Source organism: Physella acuta, unplaced genomic scaffold (assembly GCF_028476545.2).
Source record: "Physella acuta isolate Inbredline_101_S28 unplaced genomic scaffold, ASM2847654v3 ptg000941l, whole genome shotgun sequence".
NCBI lineage: Eukaryota > Metazoa > Mollusca > Gastropoda > Physidae > Physella > Physella acuta.
The window spans coordinates 96,601-118,984 of NW_026732458.1; the positions used below are offsets into that span (position 1 = coordinate 96,601).

General features: G+C 34.9%; 1 protein-coding gene across 2 annotated transcripts in view; it reads left to right on the top strand.

The window, feature by feature from the left end:
• LOC131953709 (receptor for retinol uptake stra6) overlaps nucleotides 1-22,384 on the top strand; it is a 59,612-nt gene that overhangs the window by 23,129 nt on the left and 14,099 nt on the right. For both annotated transcript variants that reach the window (XM_059317037.1, XM_059317038.1), the window contains exons 10-14: nucleotides 3,391-3,466; nucleotides 10,112-10,190; nucleotides 12,435-12,483; nucleotides 15,587-15,701; nucleotides 15,956-16,057. In XM_059317037.1, the coding sequence (XP_059173020.1) occupies nucleotides 3,391-3,466; nucleotides 10,112-10,190; nucleotides 12,435-12,483; nucleotides 15,587-15,701; nucleotides 15,956-16,057 (421 nt within the window). The remainder of the gene's footprint in view (nucleotides 1-3,390; nucleotides 3,467-10,111; nucleotides 10,191-12,434; nucleotides 12,484-15,586; nucleotides 15,702-15,955; nucleotides 16,058-22,384) is intronic.

The following is a 22,384-nucleotide window of genomic DNA, read 5'->3' on the forward strand; positions in this document are numbered from 1 at the left end:
CTACATAGCGGCCGGGGCTATTTGGACCCGGGTCCGAATAGCCACTTCTTTAAATAATACTTTTCTCAAATATTTATTTTTGTGTTAAATTATAAAATGATTTCTAGTCAACTTATTTTATTTAACATTCGAATAAGAACTATGACAAACTAAGGAAAACATATTTTTTGACAACAATATAAACAAAATACAGACAGACATGGGACGGGGTGGCCTTGCGGTAGGGAGCTGGACTGCTAACCCGTAAGTTTCGAGTTCGAATCCGGGTTCAAGTCTGTAATATATTGAGAATTGTGAAGTCAAGGGAACTCACTCTTCTTGTATTAGTATTATATTTATAATGTTATCTTGAGTGATGTCCCTTGTTATATATATATGTTTATGTCTCGTCACTTCCTCTTCCTCTTTCCATCATGGCTGAATAAAGACTAGTTAACAATCAACGCGTGGCTTCTCGTCAGTGTATAATAATAGAACGGCCAAATCCACCACAAAGTCAGTAGACCGTCCCTGAGTCCACCCAGCTCTGATGGCTACCTAACCGACGTTAGGGTAAGTAAAGGCGGCTGGGCATAGTGCTGACCACTCTATTTCACTTGCCCTAGGTTTGAAAGGGAACTTTTATACACAGACTAGTCGTAGACAACGACGTTAACAGTTACACAGAGGCGCCATAATACAAGACTACATAACTAAAAAATCTTTTTTTTTTTTTTTTACTAAAAAGCACGAACGTATACATTCGAACTATACGTTCGCCTTTATAGCTACAGATAATAATTATATTAAGACACTCCAGCCACTCACATATAGCATTAGCTTTTATGAATATTCTAGATAGAAAGAGTTTAACAAATTAATTATCCCAACGCATTTTACCGTCGAAGAATCTAGATCAAAACTGTTTGCACTTCTCTTGCTTTGAAATATCTGATTAATGTTTTGTACAAAATAACCACTCTACCTATTGAAAAGCAGTATAAATAAAGCGGGAAGTGATCTCCCATAAACTTTCTCGAATATTCTTATATGACACTACGGGGATGGCAACCCGGGATATAGACATGATTTTTAATCCATTTTTAGATACTTAAAGTTTTAAAAATATAATAGAATCTCATAGAAAAAAATGAATTGCGCACCAAGAGAACAGGCAAACAATATCCTAATATTTAAAAGCCCATGTGCGCACGTCTCTCTCTCTCTCTTTCTTTCTCTCTCTCTCGCTCTCTCTCTTTCTCTATGTCCGCAACCTTTTTGAGGCTGTGATCAGTATGGAGAACTCAAAGATATGGACTTTTGTTGAAAATAATAAGTTGGATGTTTTAAATGTATAGACTAAATTTTAATTAAAGAGTGAAATTAAAAATAAAGGCATATTCGAATGTAGAAACACATTTTTTATTATGCAATCGGAAAAGTGTTTTTTGTTGTGACAAGAAAGCAAAAGCAATGACGTCGCATGTCACGTGTTTAAACTACGGAAAGAACACTAAAACTAATGGCGTTATCTTCCAATTTTACAATATCAAGAAATGAACTATTTCATTTAAATTTGATTTAGATCTATAGATCTATTTATCAAGACGTACGCTATGAAATATATAAAATTTAATCGGCCAAAAATTATCAAAATACTTGAAAAAACAACATAAATACCACTGAACAGCCGCGTTTTTATTGGTACTGTTTTGACTAATCTATCTATATACTACTAAAACTCAAGTTTGTTTACATGTTTGAATATTTATTTGTTGTTTTTTTTTTTGTCCGTTTGGTTCCAGTAGTGAATCTGCACTATGTGTAGAGCTGTAAAATAGTATTTAGGTAGAGAACAATTTTCTTTTTTAAACAGATTGCTAATCACAAATTAATTTAAAGACATTAATTAATTTATTGATTCATTCATTGGTTGATTAAAAGTTCAGAACAATGACTTTACTTATAGTGAATAGTAACGTCACATGATTTATTTACTTTTTACAACAATATTGGCGGCTTCCATACAAGATTTTGTTGCTAATTCAAAAGTATAACGCATTATATAGCTAATTTTCTGTCGGCTATAGCTTTAACGATACGTCGGTTTGCTATTTTTATTACGTTCCAACACTTATATCAATTTTCAACAGTCCTTTACATTTAAGTATACAATTAATTTCTCTAGATCTAGAATCTAAAGATCATCGGTCGAAGGAAGTTATTTATAGATCTAGAATCGAGGTCAAACCAAAATTAATTAGTTAAAATTAAAAAGCATTTTAAAATCAGAATAAATTATTGAGTTTCTTTATTAAACTATTTTAGTCCTTAAATATTTGATATAAATCTTTGCTTTTTAACTTCACCTATATAGAAGAAAACTCGACTTAACCAAACCAGTCGTAGAATTTAGATAACTCTTACTATCCAGATCTAGATAATAATGAGTTTCTATACTAAACTATTTCAGACCTTCATTATTTATATGGATCTTTGTTTAGCTATGGAATTGGCTGATTTAAGATACAATTTAATTTGAAATCTAGATCTAGGGACTATTTGCGTAAATGAAGTTTCTTACGCAGACTAAAAATAACCATATAAGTTAATACCTTCCTAACAGTACTAGATGTTAGCGTATTAGGTTACAATGCGGGTGGCACGGGTTCTCGACAAGTCATTGTTAATTTTTTTGTTATTTTTGTTTCAATTTTTGTTAAGATATGAATAAAAAAAGGTGCCTATTGGAACTTGGCGGGACACAGGGCAGGGGAAGTAGAGTTCACCTGTTTCTGTGTCATCAGAATATGAAGGGATAGTGTAGTCAGAACCATGCTCGGCCGGAATCTTTTTTTAAACGTTAAAAACATGTTGTCTGAGACTAGATGGGACACTGGGCAGGTGAAGTGGAGTTGGGTAGGTCACATGTGACATCAGCGTATGAAAGGATAATGTGGTCCAGAGTTTCTTCCACGCATCCCTTCGGGGGGGGGGGGGGCAAAAATTTTTACCGCCCCCCCCCCCGAACGAAATTACATTTATAAAATTTATATAGAAAATATATACTTTTAACAGTGTCCGCACCCCCGTAGAAAGTCTACCGCCCCCCCCCCCCCCGAAAATTTCAAGTGCCCCCCCCCCCCCGGAGAAAAAAGTCTGGAAGAAACACTGGTGTGGTCAGGCCCATGTTTTGTCTAAGTGACAGACGTGACCCCCAAAACCCTCAAGTTTTCATGGGATGACGGGTAGTCTAGTATACTACTAAAACTCAAGATTGTTTACATATATATATATATATATATATATATATATATATATATATATATATATATATATATATATATATATATATATATATATATATCAAAATCAAATGATTATTAGACCTATATAATTTCTTGTTTGTAGACTCTGCTCTGGTTGCTGTGCCTGTCGCATTTGCCTTTACAGCGATTTTAATTCTTCACATGATTGCAAAATTTCGGTAAGAAATTTAATAAACCGGGAGTGATCTCCCCTAAACTTTCTCAAATACTCGTATATAACACTACGGGGGATGGCAACTCGGGATATAGACATGATTTTTTATCCATATTTAATAACTTGAACTTTTAACAATAGAATAGAATCTCGCAGAAAAATGAAATTCCGCACCAAGTAAACTCCAAACAATATGTGTATAATAGTGCGGAATGTTATTAGTACTTTTTAAATTTATATGCAATTTTTGAGAAATCGGAAATATCGTAAATTACTACTTCAAGTCAACGGAAATAACTCAAAATTTGACAGAAGGCAGAGAATTAGATTTTTTACTTACACACGATATTTTATTTATCTATCTGAAACTACTCAAGCTAAAGGCTTTTGAAAAATCAAAATTAGAATATGTTCCACTTCCGGTTACCCGAAATCACTCAAAAGTTAATACAGTACTACACATTTGATATTATACTTGTATATGAATTTTCATCAACCTAGCTGTAACGGTACTCAAGTTATTGTGTTCACAGATACAGACATATACACACATAGACATACGGACAAGGTTGCAGAACTATGTTTTTCCGACTCAGAGCAGGTGTAAAACGTCGAGATTTGTAAAAATCTCGATTTTTTTTTTGCACGATTACAATACTTTCTCTTTACTTCGTATACGAGAAAGTAAAAATTGGTAGCATCTTTTTTTTAAGTCGGGGGTTTCTTGAGTTGCCACCCATACCAGATAGCATAAGTTGAAGTTAACTTTGCATTGTAGACATCTCTAGTGAGTTTCTTCTGATACAACTTTTTATTGTTAGCTCTACGATGCCCAATTTATGAAAGCATCCCAATAAATAAAAAACGATTAATGAATTTTTTTTTTTAAACATTGATGTCTAATCCCCATTTTTACACTTTACTAGCAGTAACGGTACTCTAGTTATCGTTTTTACAGACTTACATACATCCACACACACACAGACATACGGACAGAAATGCAAAGCCTAGTTTTTCCTACTCGATTACGCATAAAACGCTGAAAATGTGATAAATCTGTATTTATAAATTTGGCCCGATTAAAATAAGTTCCTTTATACTCCGTATATGATGATGTACTGAGGTGTTAAACGATGAAAACTGTTAAAATTTCACGTGATCTTTGTGCACAATTGCAATACTTTCTCTATTCGAGAAAGTAAATATCCGCGAAAATACTCATATCAAAGCAATTTCCATTAGTTACACCTTCAGCAGAATTTAGGCACTAATACTATGAAAATCCTATAAATATAATTTAAAATTTTTGCCTGTAATTATAAATAAAAAATATAGGTTCCAAATTTTTTTTTCTTTCGTAATAATTGTCAAGCAATTAATTTAGCTTTATGTACTTTAAATTACGTAAAATCTGCCTTATTACGGCCTTTCCCAGTCAACTCGTTTCATGCAATAAATGACTGGTAATAATAACTTACAATAACAAAGGCATTTATCGCCACTGGAGAGTGTGGTATGAATTAAGAGAGCAGTGCTATTTTTATTGTGTTGTATTTGGTTAGATAAAGTATTACGGTTTAGTTTGGGTTTAAATCTGCAACGTACTTGACGATCGATTATGTAATATTAATCTAAAGTAATTAAGGAGGGCTTAATAGCAATTTTTAAAATTAATGCTTATGCATCAGTTTAGTTAGTACTTCGTATTGCTATTTAACTGTCAGTTACCATTATAAAATGTACATAGAATAAATATCAGGTGAAACAAAATGTCCCTTGTAATCACTAATTATTCCTCTTAATTTTCAAGTTGTTTTTTCTCTCTTAATTTAATTATTTTTTATTTAATTATTATTTTTTTCAAATTATTAAATTATTTTTTTCTTTGCTGTAAATATGCCCACAATTAACGTTATTAAAAAAAAATCACTTTATTAAATATATTTTAAAATAGTTACGACTGAGAAAAATTCTAAAACGGTGATACCCTGTCGACTGGGAAAAGACACTTCGTTATTTTATAGCAAATACAGATATAATAGATTAAACATAGTCTATCTATCTATACATTGTTTCTTTAGCTTACAAGCAATGCCATATTATAGCTAAATATTTTTCATTTTAAGGTTTCCTGGTTTATTTATTTTTTTTAAATAATATGCAAGTTTATAAAAAAGGACAGAAAAAACAATTTGCAGTAAAGAAACTAGATAATCAACTATTACTTATTAAAACTCTAAAAAACATTGGATATCTTGATTAAATTTGGCTATGAAAGATGTAATGATATATTGATGTATGGGTAAGGATTTATAACGGAAATGTTGTGACTTAAAAAACTTTCATAACAGAATACTGTTAGACTCTTGACCTTTCTCCATAAGTTAAACTAGCAAAATTATCGGTATATCGTGTTGACAGACATCCAAAATTTCATTTGCCAGAAAGCTTTACATTTTCTTATTTGGATCGAAAATTATTTCCAGCTGAAAACTTTGAACGCTGTTACTGTGCTAAAGGCATAAATGAGCTAATTAGCTATACCTAATATTAATTTTTCTTTAAAAATAGTATTTTGTTCTTCTTACATTTTAAATACTTTCTTCCTTGTGTAAGCCCTAGCAATGGAGTTTAGGGGTGTCTAAAACCCTACTGTCATCCATCCTTTAGGACTATCAACTTTCGTGGGTGTCAGAGCATGTGTGGCTAAACCGAGACTGGTAAACACCTAACTAAACTAAAACAAAAAAAAAACCCTTCTTCTTCTTCGTTCTTAATTTTTAGTGTTGCAAGGGATTGAGCCTTATCTGCCAGAGGATTCGAACTCGAGACCTTTTCGAATTTATCAACCATGAGCTTTTTGCTGACTCAACCACGCCTCCATCACAATTAAGGATACGTGTCAACTGGTAATGCGCCATTGAGGCCATTGACTCCGATTTCAGCCTGCTTTTCTTTTTTGGATTTGCTTCCATAGCCTTTGTCCAACCAAGGGTTAGGGTTGGGGTTAGGGTTCAGGTTAGGGTTCGGGTTAGGGTTGGGCAGCAGATGTTTGATTTTGGAGTTGTCTCTCCTAGAAGAGTGGCAATCCCTAACTAACGAGCCTTAGCTGCCCGAGGGTTCGAACTCGGGACTTTTCGGTTTAGCAACCATGAGCTTTACCGACTCGTCCACGCCGACCCATTAAAGATAACCAACGTAATGTAAATTTATTTTTAAAAATTGTGGAAACAAATTATATATATATATATATAGGCCTATATATATACATATATATATATATATATATATATATATATATATATATATATATATATATATATATATATATAATCTAAGTAAATAAAATACCAAAATACAAAAGAAACGAAACAAACACCAAACAAAAACCCCTGCCAAGATGCAACAACAACCTGAAGGGAATGGGGGGGGGGGGGGAAGATAAAAAAATCACAAATAATTAGAAAGAAAGATATATTCATTGATATACACAGGATTTAGAAAAAGGTTTAAAGTACTAATACTAACTACCACTAAGGACTACTAGCTGAGAGCTCGAGTAAAATACTAATTCATACTGCTAACACTACTTCTAAAATCTAATAAACTAAAATCGGTTCTTATCATTAATTTAATACCAGTCTTACCAAGACCCTCAAAATAGTCGCAACCATAGCACACACATTTGCTAAACAATTAAAAGTAACGTGTTACAAAATTCCGGAAGAACCAGCTTATCCTTCACAAATTACCCAGACAATAGCAATTGGCCTACACAATCAACACACTAAAACATAATTATTAATTATGGTATGAATAAACAAACACATTCCTCTAAGGCCTAAATGAAGAGAGAACTAAGAACACGATAACAATAAATATTTACGTTGAATTAATTAAAAAATACATAAATTTTAAAGTAACTAAAGCTCGAAGCAATAGAAATTAAACTAAACCTAGAAAACTATATCATAAAGTGGTTGTAGTGAGCAACCCACCATAACAAAATTATAAAAGATAATAATAATAAAGTACAATACACACACTCACACATTCAAACCCTCCTCAACACATTCACCTAAACCTCAGACACTAACCACAGACTAATTCATCAACGCGCATGGCACCCCTCACCCAACCCCCCCCCCCCCCCCCCCACCCCCGGGCTAACCCGACCAACCCGAATCCACGTTCTCGTTATAGTGGGGGGAAAAACCGAGAAATATAGGCAGTCGCTTTCATGCACAATTAAAACAACACTAAACTAACTATCAAGGTAAAATAATAACAATATACATAAATAGACAAATACCTCCGACACAAGGTGCCAACAACACACACTCAAATCGACTGGCTATATTCTCGATGTTCTGAGTAGGGAAAACGACCGACATTCATGCTCAAAGCGCTAAAATACCCATTCTTCTTTTTTTTGAGAAACTTAATTTTTTTAAATGGGATAATGTAGACCTGAATAAATAAAATAAAAAGGAATTGCGTACATAAAAACAAGAAGGACATTGGGTACCACCATCAAGTCCAGAAATAGAATCAACGGGATGTTGTACACCATAATCTATAATAATAGTTTCGCTGTCTGTCTATGTATCTATTTTGTGTATCTATCTATCTGACAAGAAAGCTATAGAGAAAACACAAGCAAAATAAAAACTTTCATAGTAAAACGAAAACGAAACGTGACGTCACATTGAGCATATAGTAGAAAATAGTCGAAAGGTTTCTATAGAGAAAACACAAGCAGAATAAAAACGTTCATAGTACAACGAAAACAAAACGTGAAGTCACATGGAGCATATAGTAGAAAATAGTCGAAAGGTTGCTATAGAGAAAACACAAGCAGAATAAAAACGTTCATAGTACAACGAAAACAAAACGTGAAGTCACATGGAGCATATAGTAGAAAATAGTCTACAGCCGGTGGAGTGCACACAATAATATGACGTCATTGATTCTCGAGAAAACGTTGAATTAAAAAGCCAATTTTGTCTAATATAAGTGAGAAGAGTTTCTTTCATACAATTCTTCGCGTAAGAACGTCTAAGCCGCCCCTCCCCCCTACTCAAAAGAAATGTCATCGATACTCTATAATAAAATTACCGCCTAATTAATATGTCTAATATAAAAAGTGGTTTGCTTGCAGTTTCTTTCATGCGAAGCCGATTTAACCCCCCCCCCCCCCACGGTAGAACGCCTATTTTCTATATAAATTCTATTTCGTTGAATGGGACGGTAGATGTGCTTTGAGGTGTGTGTGCGGGGGGGGGGGGGGCAAGTAGATTTGACTAAAAGAAACTCAAAATGCGACTTTTGTCAAGATTGAGATTAGTTGCAAGGTTTAGGAGTATGGCTGCAACTATATTTAGTATCAATGTGCAGTAACTACGTAGAGATCGAGCTTAAATCCTATTAAAGTACCGATTCTGGATAAAAATCCGTTTTCAATGTCATTTTTCGTTTCCGGTTAAATTTAATTAAGGTGGTGATTTTGGTTTTGGTTTTAGTTTAGAGAAAAGAGAGCATTATTAACCTAGCGTCCGTTGTATCCTTCCTCAACGGACCATTTTTCTCGTATAATATATTAATGATAACTCCTCCTTAAACGATTAGAGAAAGTATGAAGAGTACAAATGAGTCTGTACATTTTTTTACAGTTTTGGTTAAAAGTACATACATTTATGAAATGTTTAAGCAAATATGTAGGCCTATGTAGCAGAACAAGCATAGAAACGTGTTAAATAATATTCTGTTAACAACAGTAGATTATTTTACCACATTATAATTAACAAAACAAAATATAATTTGTAATTTACTAGCTGAGAAATCCGCCTTGTTTCAGAAGGGTTATTGAATTTCGGAGCACCCTAGAAGGTTTTTACAATAGATTTCGCATTTGTTATGCTACTTTTGGTAGTCAGAGACCCTGTCCATAAACCATTCTGAAAAGTGCTATAGGCGGCTCTTTATTTTTGTTGATTCACAGAAAACATTAAGTATGCAGGCTCTACATAAAAGCCCTGTAGCGTATAACTTAATTTGAAGACAACTACTTTAATTAAATTTAAAAATAGCCCTACTTACTTTTCTGTCTGTGGATGCCATTACTGTTTCTTCCTATTCAGAATCACTACTTTTTGTGTTTATGCTACTAGTAGGCCTCGTAAGATTCTATTCACTTTAGTCTCCAACTATTTCATCTGATATGTAGATGTTACTGGAAATTCCAGTGGAATGCATTTTGTATGTATGTAGACCCTTTTTAGCCTATAACACGTTTAATAATAAAGGATGTGTTTTTAACATAATGCACCTAGCCTTAACTAAGCAATTAAATTTCAATAATATTCTCGGCAATTAAAGTAAATAGGCCTATGATATATGGATTGGTGCTAAATCAAGATTAGTCTATTAGGCTTAGTAAATAGTAATTAGTCTACCCAAAATCGAGTACTATGAAGAGATAACTCTTTGAGTCCCTATACAAAGCAAACAATAAAGAATATTTCCTATGTACGTGAAAGGGAGGAAGACGATTGACACTTGTAGCGACAGACGGTTCGTGACTACGGAACAAATAGGTAGATGGAAGAGTGCATAGAACTGATATGAGCTTCTTTTAACACACTTTCAGATCTAACATGTTCAGCTTATACAAGGGCGACTACTCAAAGGTACCGCCTGCCTCAGCTGGCACAGCAACCAAGTTATGTGTAAGTCTTTTCTACCAGCAGAGTTTAAAGTGACACATGTAGCCTAAGGGTTAGGGTTAGGGTTAGTCTTTTCTACCAGCAGAGTTTAAAGTGACACATGTAGCCTAAGGGTTAGGGTTAGGGTAAGTCTTTTCTACCAGCAGAGTTTAAAGTGACTTATGTAGCCTAAGGGTTAGGGTTAGGGTTAGTCTTTTCTACCAGCAGAGTTTAAAGTGACTCATGTAGCCTAAGAAGTTGGTGCACTAACCCTGTCCAAAATCTCAAAAATATGTTGACTTCTAAATTTTTGTCATATTAGTCTACATTTAATTCCGGAGTGTTAATAACTACGTCGTTCCTTTTAACAACAATATATCTAAGTGATTGGAAAGTTTAGGATTATTCTGGACGGATAAAAGATAAATGATTATTTTCGATGAGAGGTAAAATCGTAGTCAAACTTCTCAACACTCTCCCCTACGCATATATACACATACACACACATGTATATATATATATATATATATATATATATATATATATATCCCAGTATAGCACGGGACTCACCTTAGTAAACTACTATAAAAACCCATCTTATCCATAGTCTATTGAACTTACTAAGCCGAAAGTAGGCGCTATATCGCTCACGGGAAGCAATGGGGCGTCGAATAGCACCCTGTCGGGGCGCCAGAGTACGCCCTGGATTCAATTTTATGAACGACTAAAGTAACCCCTTTTCTTCACAGCCTATCACACTCCTTAAAACGAACATATGCACCACGACACTCAAAGGATAGGCCGGGGCGCAAATGATTTAATTTAGTGCACTACTATAATACTTCATCTTATCCACAAAAGGAAATATAAAAGTCAACATAGAGGACATGTAGGAACGGCTTCTAAGTTATTATGATTGATGAACATTATAATTAGTAAACAGTACATTTAGTGTCTAAAACGAATAAAACGTAGTATTTAAAATACACCGGTTTTACCTACCACGTTGCATTTTATCAATCCATGCAATTTTTTTTTTCAAACATCAAAACAAACTAATAAAAATTATTTTCTCCCGATGTAATGCTTGCTTTTAAGGGAAGTCGTTATTTTTTTTTATCTATCAATGAAAGTAATTTGTACTAAAGAAACTAAGGGACGTAAGTTGTACACTTTTTCATAGACAATTCATATTTTTGTGAAAGGTGATATTTGATTTTGTTTATATCACATCACATTAATTAAAATGATAAGTTTGGGAAAAGAAACTTTTTTTAACTATTAATATTAATTTTTGTAATCATTAATTTTTATAATAAACACTATGAGAATTATTATAATAAGACATAAAATAATCAGTACGAGCCGGCCCGCGGCATAACATACGCCGCTATTTAGTTGTTGTTTTTTTTTTTACTTTTCAGTAATTCATAATTTGTGAATTCGACAGTACCAACGCTGCCACTGAAATATTTCTTTAAAACACTATAAGTAGCACGTTAAGGAACATACTCCCCCACCCACGTTTAAAATCGTTTCAAACTAAATTATCTGCCCCTAATAGTCGTCACTAAACCCGGCTCTGCTTGTAAACATTTAGAGTGAATACAGCTCACTAAGACCATGTAGGGGTGGGGTGGTAGGGAGCGCGTTTACAGCTTGTTTTCTAGCGTCTCCCAGAAGAGAATTATATATATAGATAGGAACTATTCCCTAAACAATACATTAAACTACTAGGCATGAAAGACACGCCTTCATGGATTTAGAAAATACATAGAAACTAATCACACCTCTTTCAAATATCTACATATAACTTTGACCTCACACAGAGTCAGAAGGAAAAAGAAACTTTGCATAAATAAACACACACCTCCACTGCAAATTCCATTCGCCAAGATCTACATCCTCGTCCTCAGTCAAAAACATTTTTTTAAAAAGGACACTAAAGCCTCGGCCAGTCACTTTTAAACCTCCATCGACTGAATGACAAACCATACAGGGAGGGAAAATATGAACTACTATCATACAGAACATTCGCAAAATTAAATGAGAGGAGAGAATCGCATATATGAGTGGAAACTTGTTTAAGCAATAAAAGTACAAAAACATTTTTTTCAACGATGGGGGCAAACACGTATTATTTTTCCATAGCGCCTCACTTTTGTCGTGTTATTTTTACTTTTTTAGTGCTTTTGAAATCCTTTTGTTATAACTGCCTTTTTTTTTAAACTAATTGTTGCGTAAGATTTATTTTTATATAACCTTCAGATAGGAAGCCTCAAATATGCCGGCTATCAAGTGGCATATATTTTATTTGGTGAGTAACTATTAATTACATAATTGCATAATAAGCTTAGGATTAAGGTTAACCCAATACGCTGTTCAACTGATCTTTTTAAATGTAACAATTTGTATTTTATTTCTCTCAACGGACCTCAGCGGGAATAGTCTCGAAAGTTCTATTTAAAAAAAAATTGGTTTTAAAAATTATTTTGTGGCAGGGGCAAGACTACCCCCCCCCCCTCTCTCATCGACAACCAGACCAGCCGGGGAGGGGGGGGGGGCAAATCTTCAAACCACTTTCATGATTAAATGCTCTTCTTTAAATAGTTTTGCACTTAGCGAATCAAAAAGCAACAGCTTCTCTTAATTATTATTTACACACGGTATTTTAAAGAATGACACTGCTATAAAATGTAATGTATTTAAAACTAGCGTACCCGTCCCTGCGCGTTGCCGCGGGGATAGAAGGAAGTCTGATGAAATATATAAGAAGGGTTTCATCAATGCGTTACCCTATGTTCTAGGACGCGTGACCTTGTTTTCTAAAACTGAGTTATTTAAATGTAAACAATGCCTGCGCTTGGATCATAAATATAGGGACACGGGTTTACCTACACTACAGCATGAAAACCTTACGTTAATCATTCACCTAAATACGTCATTGACGTAGAGGGGCACTCTTGGGAGCAGAGACGCCGAGTACGGCCCCTGGCTACTTAAAACAAATAGAGGCGCTATAATGCTCACAGAAAAAAAATTTCCGTACTTTAAATTTTTAATGCAATAGAGTTGCATGACTAAAAATCATTGCGAGGAGTAATTGGATAGAACTGCCTACTAACTTGCTCAAAATTTTAATTAATTCATAAAAAATTAATTAGGCATCCAATTAAGTCAAATTTAATGTAATGTTGCATTTTCTATATGTCTTGACCCACATTCCGACTACGAACCGTATCTGTCAGTTAGAAGTGCCAGTAATTTCGCTCGGGCTTTTCGATCTAGACGGACGACTGACGGACGACAGAGGAAGTGAGTTAAATAAAAGCTTGTAAAATCAAAGAGACTGGTTAATAGCGTCCCGACTTTTGCAAATGAGGGAGGTGGGGGGGGGGGCACATTTTCACCAACTCGAATAGTTATATATAGGCCTAATTTGAGGCGGAGGCGCGAAATTGATAGTTCGCCCTGGGCTCCGAAATAGATCACTACGCCTTTGTATATTACCCTATCTATAGTTTATTTAACAATCAGAGTTGTTAATTATTAGGCAGTGTGTACCTTGCAAGATTGTCTTCGAAAAACCACAGAATCAAGGCGTGTGTCAATACCATCTGGAGTGTTTTTGCCCTGACAATGCTAAGCAAATTTCTAAAAAGACCGATCACATTGAAGAACCTTTCACAGACCTCTTCATTTATTATATGATCATTGTATGAAATTTACAAGCGTAATGCAGATATCTCATTTATAGGACACGGATGAGTCTCAGTTCTGTATTGGGTTCCATGCCTTTCATCCATATAGGCCACTATTAAAACAGCTCACATTCTAACACCACCAGAGTCTTGTTAAACTTAGCAAAGTAAAACTGGTATGGGGAATTTGTGGAGGGGAGCATTATTGGAACATGACAACAGTACATCTCTAAGTCCCATTGCAGCTATGTTTAGCTTCAGCTCTCTTATATGAAGAGATTTTAACAGTATTTCTATATTTTTATGTTGCTTACAGAACCTAATTATTGAATTTTTTCACCTAAATCGTGATTGTAGCCAGTGTTCTCGCTTGTTTTAATTCTTATTCATCTGGCTGGTAAATTAACAGTAATACTAAATTATTATAATATTTAGTGGTGTTGAATACTTCAGCTAGTGTAATTCTGACACTTAAGAAATAAAAATGTAAATTTTTCCAAAAATATTCAATTTCAATATTTTATACGATAATACAATATTAATATATAGTTCAAGCCATAATTAAATATTTATAAATACTACTTCACACCCCAAAGTCAACATTAGCAAAGATAACCATTGTTACACCATAATTAACCATTTAACATAAAAATTTAGCTCCAGGTTTCTTGCTAGTGTCCAATAAATGGGATTTTTTAGCAACAGACTACATGGGGCCATTGGTTACTAGCGTCCCACTTATGGGACGCTTGTTCTACATTTGATATAACGAAGTAGTTACAAAAAACATAATTATATTCTTAATTATTTTTTTTAAGATAACAAGATGGTACTGCTACAATTTTCTATTTGATTTCGCTGTTTAAATATAAATATTTAATAAGATATGCACTTGTTTGTGCGTGTGTTTTCTTTTTTCCGCCATTTTTACAAGTCTTGCAAAACTGGAGATTTAACTTTTTCTAAATTAAACTTTTATAAAAAAAAAACAAAAAAAACACGCACAATTACAAATAGTATAACCATTTTCAAACACAATGAAACTTAATTCGTGCTTTAAATAGTTATTAGCATATTTTAGCAATTTTTTCACAAGCACCACATTAGTGGGACGCTAGCAGGATATATATATATATATATATATATATATATATATATATATATATATATATATATATATATATATATATATATATATATATATATATATATATATATATATATAAATTTTTGCGGCGGGGCCTTTTTTTCTAGTCCCGCCCCTTAAAATTGTCTATCATTTAAAATATTACATTTTTAAAACTAATTATGTTACCATGCAGACAGCCTGAAGATTGACAAAAAGTCATACCTGTTAAATTTTAAATACTTTATTTTAAAGCATGATTAATTAGTATTTTTTAAACTTTTAACTCTATGTTAAAAAATGACACCTTGAGTGATGCAGTATTTTATTATATGTAGTAGTTAACAGAATCATTAGAGATGACGTTGTAGATAAAATGAGCTTTTTTATCGTCAAATCGCTCTTCAAACCAGCCAACAAGTCAAAAACCTACGTATAAACACCTGCCATACAACTACACCTAAGAACATAAGCTATTTCATATTTAATATATACAGAGTGTTTGGAACAACCCTTAACAAAATGGCGCCTTCCACATTTGTGTGTATACTTGCTCGAATAACGATAACTCTTCCCCACTTGTGTATTTCCAGCATATTGTTTCCTCTGTGTTCTGATGTTTACTCTTATCAACACTCTCATCCTATGTATCTATCTAATTTATACTGGATCGGGTCTCTTCATCTTTTATCATCTGACGTTTTTATGGTAAGTTCTATTCAGTTTAACCATATGACGTTATTAAAGTAAATAATTTTATTCACGTTAATAACATCACGTTGTATTAGTATGTTTAATTTAGTTTAATCATATCACTTTTTATTTAAGTTCTATTCACTTTGATAACATTACGTTTTTATCATAAATTTTATTCACTTTAGGGTTAGTGTTTCTACTTGCCCAAACAATAAAATTTACATTATGCTAACAATATATTTGATGTTGAACTACATTTACTTCAGGGGCATCATTGTCTTCATTTGCATAGTCATCATGCTGCAATTTTATCTAACCAAGATTCACTTCCTGCAAGGCCAAGGACTTTATTTACGACTAAACAACAGGTAAATAAAACATGCACTGACAATTGTGTGAAGTTGTTAAGTTTTCGTTACTTTTGAAGAGTAATGATAAGGTTAAAAATAATTTAAAAACGATCATCCATTTTTGACACTAGGATTGCAGGTAGGCCCGAGATTTGTTGGGCGGGAGGGATGGATTCGATCCATTTGGGTGTCTACACATTGCATTTAACACCGAAATATTTACTTAATACAACTAACTGTAATGGATTGCTGTATTTATTATTACACACTGGACGATAGAGCCACGTTGATGTATATCTAGCTTTATTCGAAACCGGAAGACACGAGACAAAACCAGGGGACATCAGTCAAAACAACATTATAAATATAAGACTAATACAAGAAGAGTGAGTTCCCTTGACTTCACAATTCTCAATATATTACATCCCTTTACCCTTAGTAAACAACAACACAGCTCTCAATAGAACAAATGATAGTATCCTAAAATCACCAAATATATTGTAACATGCCTTATATGATTTGAATCATTTGGTAGATTACACCCTTACAAACAAATGCAAAATAAGCTACAACATAATTAAAATACAAAACAATGATGTCAAAGTCCTTTTGACCTTTAAAATCATAGGTCTAACCATTTGGGACTTTGATTGTCCTGTTTGACCTTCTCAGTGGCTTTTGATTTGGTGACTCAAGATTCTGACCATCTGGACTCTCTAGCTCAGGACGTCCAGGATCTAAATAATTAATTCCAGAATTTACATTTTCTGACTCTAGACTACTTGGTTCGCTCATATCAACAGAACTTGGTTGTGGAACAAACTGAGTTGGTGTGAACTGTTCAGATTTGGTGGGATTGATAGATTCACACTTATTATCTGCACACGTTATTTTTAACTGGTCTGCATGTCTATGGACAATAAGTCCATCATTTGTTTTTACTTTATAAGACACAGGTCCTGTACATTGAACAATTTGACATGGCATCCGTTTTTCCCCTCTCCCATAATTTCTCAGATACACATTATCATCAACTCCAAATTCTCTTTCAATTGATGTTTTGTCATGATTTACTTTTTGTGTATGTTGATGTTGGGAAACAGACCTTTGAACAGTTGGATGTAGTAGGTCAAGGTGAGTTTTAATTTTCCTATCACATAACAATTCGCATGGTGCAACACCTGTTGTTATATGAGGAGTTGTGCGGTATTTGGCTAAGAACCTGTTTACTCTTTCCCTGAGAGAAAATTTGTTACCGGTACTCATTTTTACCATAGCGGTTTTGAATATGCCTACCGCTCTTTCAGCCAAACCATTCCCAGCAGGATGATAGAGTGATGTGGTTATATGCTCAATACCATTTGCTACACAAAACAGTTTAAACTCATGAGCAGTGAAACTAGGCCCATTATCTGAAACAATTTGATCAGGTAATCCATTAGTTGAAAATATTTCCTTAAGTTCAATAATGGTATCACTTGCAGTGATTGTGTTCATGATTTTAACTTCTAACCACTTAGAATGTGAATCAATAACAATTAAGAACATGTTGTTCATGAAGGGTCCTGCGAAATCTATATGTATACGTTTCCATGGTTCGATTGGCCAGTCCCAGTTTTGCAAAGGTGCTGTAGCTTGTTGATTTGAATGTTGTGCACAGCTTGAACAAAGCTTTACATATTTTTCAATATCAGCATCCATATGTGGCCACCAGAACCACGATCGTGCTAGACTCTTCATTTTGGAAGGACCAAGATGAGTATCATGTAAAGTTCTTAAAACTTCTTTTTGTAACATTTTAGGGATAATAACCCTTGACCCCCATAGTATACATCCATCTTCTAGACGTAACTCTATTTTTCTTATTTTATATGGCCTTACGTCATCATTCACTGACTCTTCAGGCCAACCATTCTTACAGTACTCATATGCTTTTATCAAGCACTCATCTTTTTGTGTTTCTCTTTTAACATCATTCACATTTATATTGGAGTTATCCATGATAGTGAAAAGAACAAATACATCTTCTGGTACATAACTAAGGCTTTGGTTTTTTAAAGGTAAACGACTAAGACTATCTGCACTATTCTCAGATCCAGGTTTGTATTTCAATTCATAATTGTATGCGGCTAGTGTGATAACCCACCTTTGAACCCTTGGTGAGGCATGCTCAGGCAGGGGTTTGTTTTACCCAAATAAACCCAGCAATGGCTTATGATCTGTAAACATGGAGAACTCTCTACCAAACAGAAACTTGTGAAATTTCTTAACACCAAAAATGATGCCTAAGCCTTCCCTATCTAACTGAGAATATTTTTTCTCAGCCTGGTTCAAAGATCTACTGGCAAAAGCAATGGGCCTGTCACCATTTTCATCTATGTGTGATAAAACTGCTCCTACACCATCTGGTGAAGCATCACATGTTAAGATAAGTCTTTTCCCTGGGTCATAGTGAGTTAGTAAGGTGTCAGAAGACAAAGCTTCTTTTGCTGCATTAAAAGCAGCATCTTGTTGTTTACCCCAGTGCCAAGTTGCATTTTTCTGCAGCAGCTTGTACAGTGGTGATAGTTTATCAGACAGATTCCCTATGAACTTCGCATAGTAATTTATCAAGCCCAAAAAAGCTCTTAGCTGTTGGGTATTTTCAGGTTTGGGTGCTTCTTTAATGGCTTTTGTTTTCTCAGGTTGAGGTCTGAGACACTGTTTGCTCAAATTGTAACCAAGAAAACTAATATCTGTCAGCATGAATTGACATTTATCTTTGTTTATCTTTAAACCTTTTTCACCAACTATTTTCAAGACTTTATCAAGTGTTTTAAGATGTTCAGTGTCATTCTTACCAGTTATGTACACATTGTCAAAGTAAACTCAAACATTTGGAATATCCTTAAAAATACTGTCCATGACAGCTTGGAAAATTCCAGGGCTGGATGATATGCCAAAACATAGTCTTTCATATTGGTAGAGTCCTTTATGTGTGTTTATTGTCGTATAGACTTTTGAATCTGGATGCAGTTCTAGTTGAGTGTAAGCATGACTAAAGTCTAATTCAGTGAATTTGTCTCCTCCTGCCAAATTCAAAGAAATTTCCTCAATGTTAGGAATAGGGTACCTATTTAGCTCTATTTGCTTATTCAGTGTAGCTTTATAGTCTCCACAAATTCTTACAGAACCATCCTTCTTTAACACTGGCACAATGGGCGTTGCCCAATCGGAATAGTCTACCTTCTTTATGATGCCATTAGATTCCAATCTACTTAGCTCATTTTCAATTTTATTCCTCATTGCATAAGGTGGAACTCTAGCTTTGCAGTATCTTGGATTTGTGTCTTTAATGCTTAACTTCACTGTTCTATCATTTAGTAATCCAGGATTACCAAAAACACTTTCATTTTCAGATGTAACTTTATCTATTGCATTGATCACTGAAAATATACTCTCACAATTTAACTTAAGATCATTTAACCAGTTCCTACCTAGTAATGGTGGTCCATTTCCTTCAACCACAAGAAGAGGAAGTTTAACACTTTGACCATTATAACTTACATGAACCATACACTCTCCTATTACCGGAACATTGTCACCAGTGTATGTTGTTAGGCACTTGTGACATGGTTGTAGAGGCACTGATCCTCCTGTGACAGCGTCAAAGTCCTTCTTTGTGATGACTGTTAGAGATGCTCCAGTGTCAAGTTGGAAGCTGATGCTCTTACCGTTGATATTAACTGGTACATTGATCGGAGCATGACTTATTGATTTCACAGAGAACATGTTGAAATCCGGCTGCGAATCAGTTTGAGCATTTTCACAGGTAGAGTGGTTCATTGGTTGGGTTAGGTAGTCTTGGTGAGAGTTAACATAGTGCTGCCTTTGGTTGCGGTACTGTCTTGACTGGCTAGATTTAGCAACAGACGAAGACTTTGCAAAGCAGGCCTTGGCAATGTGACCTTGCTTACTGCACTTATAACAAGTTGCAGACTTGAACTTGCATTGATGAGATGCATGGGGACCTTTGCATCGATGACATTTTTGATAATTATTACTAGATTTAGATCTAGGATTTGAACTTGCAGGCTGTTTAGCATAAGTTGAACTGCTCTGATGGGGTTGGTGTTTGTTGACTAACCTGCTGTCTTCTGCATGGACCCCTTAGGGTGCCAGGGATCTGGCTGCATCGGATGACTGCTGGAATGAAGTTGCAAGTTGTATTGCTTTTTCCAAAGTTAGATCTGACTCGAGAAGCAACTTTCTTTGAACATCAGGGCTGTTTACACCTGTCACAAACTTTTCACATAGTCTGTCGGACAGCGTGTTCCCGAATTCATAGAATTCACTTAAATGACGTAAAGCAGCAACATATTCTGATATTGATTCGTTTGGTTGACGAGTCCTACCGTCAAAGCTGGTGCGCATAAGTCCTTTAATAGCCTAAATTGTTGAGGCCCTATGACTGTTAACGAAACAGCTCTCTTTTTGGCTTCTATCGTCACGTCGTTAGCTTCAAGGTAAAAGCTTAACCTATCTAGATAATCATGAATGGTTTCGTCATTCGAATTAAATTCTTTTATTTGGCCATACAGCGCCATTTTCCTAGAAATACTTAGCCAGTATGCTCTAGTAAGCTTCTTTTTAAGTAAGCATGTGCTCTTTTTCTGTGGATGATCCCATCCTCGTCGCCAAATGTAATGGATTGATGTTTTTATTATTACACACTAGACGATAGAGCCACGTTGATGTATATCTAGCTTTATTCGAAACCGGAAGACACAAGACAAAACCAGCGGACATCACTCAAAACAACATTATAAATATAAGACTAATACAAGAAGAGTGAGATCCCTTGACTTCACAATTCTCAATATATTACACTAACAAAACACTATATTAATATATTACATTTACCACTGCCTTGACCAGGCTTAATTACTTAAAAACCAAGACCTTAGTGAGTGACCAAGTAAAAAATACAAAAAAACTTATTACAAAATAATACTACAGACCACCAACGATCCAGGAAGTAAAATATAGTAATAATAAAGATCCTGTACGTGAATTTAAAAAAAAATGTTTACTTTACCGCGGTAAAAGAATTCCAAGACAACTGTTCATATTCACACGCCATAGTAGGCCCCACTCACAAAGTGACCCATCGCCTCAACATGCAACAACAGACTGGTCTGAGTTTCGGGCTTACAGCCGCACAACACCTACATACACCGCATGCCATGCTCCATCAAATAGTCCAAAAAACGCCAACTACTAATACTATACAAACTGAGAGCATAATAATACATAAAACCAACCCTAATAAAAATATTATAAAAAATATAAACAAACACATGTAATACATCACCTTATAAGATAAATTTAAAAACAAATTGCTGGCCCAATGAGACAGCACGACTTCTACACATAAACCATCCTTAACGAAACAAAAACGTTATAGTACAATGAAATATCCTACAACTCACATTCAAGCCTCTTAAAGTAATAAAACCAAAGAATGCAAAAAGCAGACAGGCCAACCGTATAAAAAAGAACCAAACTATGGTCAACGCCCCATGATGTCTGCTCGGCCCCGCTGATGAGAACTGAAGCCGGTCCTGGTCACCACTGCAGTTCTGTACTTGTTTAACGAGGCCTTGGTGTCCACCTGGACTGCGTTGACTATTGTGCAGGTAGCGTGTCTACTTTGTCCTCTAGATTAAACTTTGGGGAGGCGTTGATGTAGACCTATCTGGTCTGGTGTGAAGGGACACTACGATGGGCGGCTCCCCTTGTGGAAATGGAGGTTGCCTTTTTGTCTAGGAGGACCATTTCCTTTAGCTGACGCTTAACCGTTGATTGGCTCAGGTTGTCCACATACCGCTCCCTCAAGAACTCTGCATCGACTGGGAGCATTTGCAGGGCTGCCTGTCTGGCCATAAGCACCCTCTTGAAAGTAGTGGGATGGCTTGTGTGCCCCAGCAACCACCAGAGCTATGCTACTGGCAGGTTTAACCTAGTCGGACATATCTGCGCGGTTAGGGCCTAACCAAACATTGTGTCCTGGTTCAGTGGGTAGGGGCCAGACCAAACGTTGCGCTCTGGTCCTCCAGGTTGGGAGTTGTTCTATGGGCTAACTACTCGTCCACATAAAACCAAAGTATAGTTACAAAAACCGAAGCCAAATCTGAAATTAATCCATTTATCTGAAGAACCAAGGCTCAACTTAAGAGAAGTATGATGCAATACAGCTAGACCCGCATTTCCAAAACCTGTATAGACAAGCTACAGAGCCGAGACCCTTCTTCAACCAAGGAAAACCAAAATCGAAACACCAAAACTACTTTTACAATGGGAACC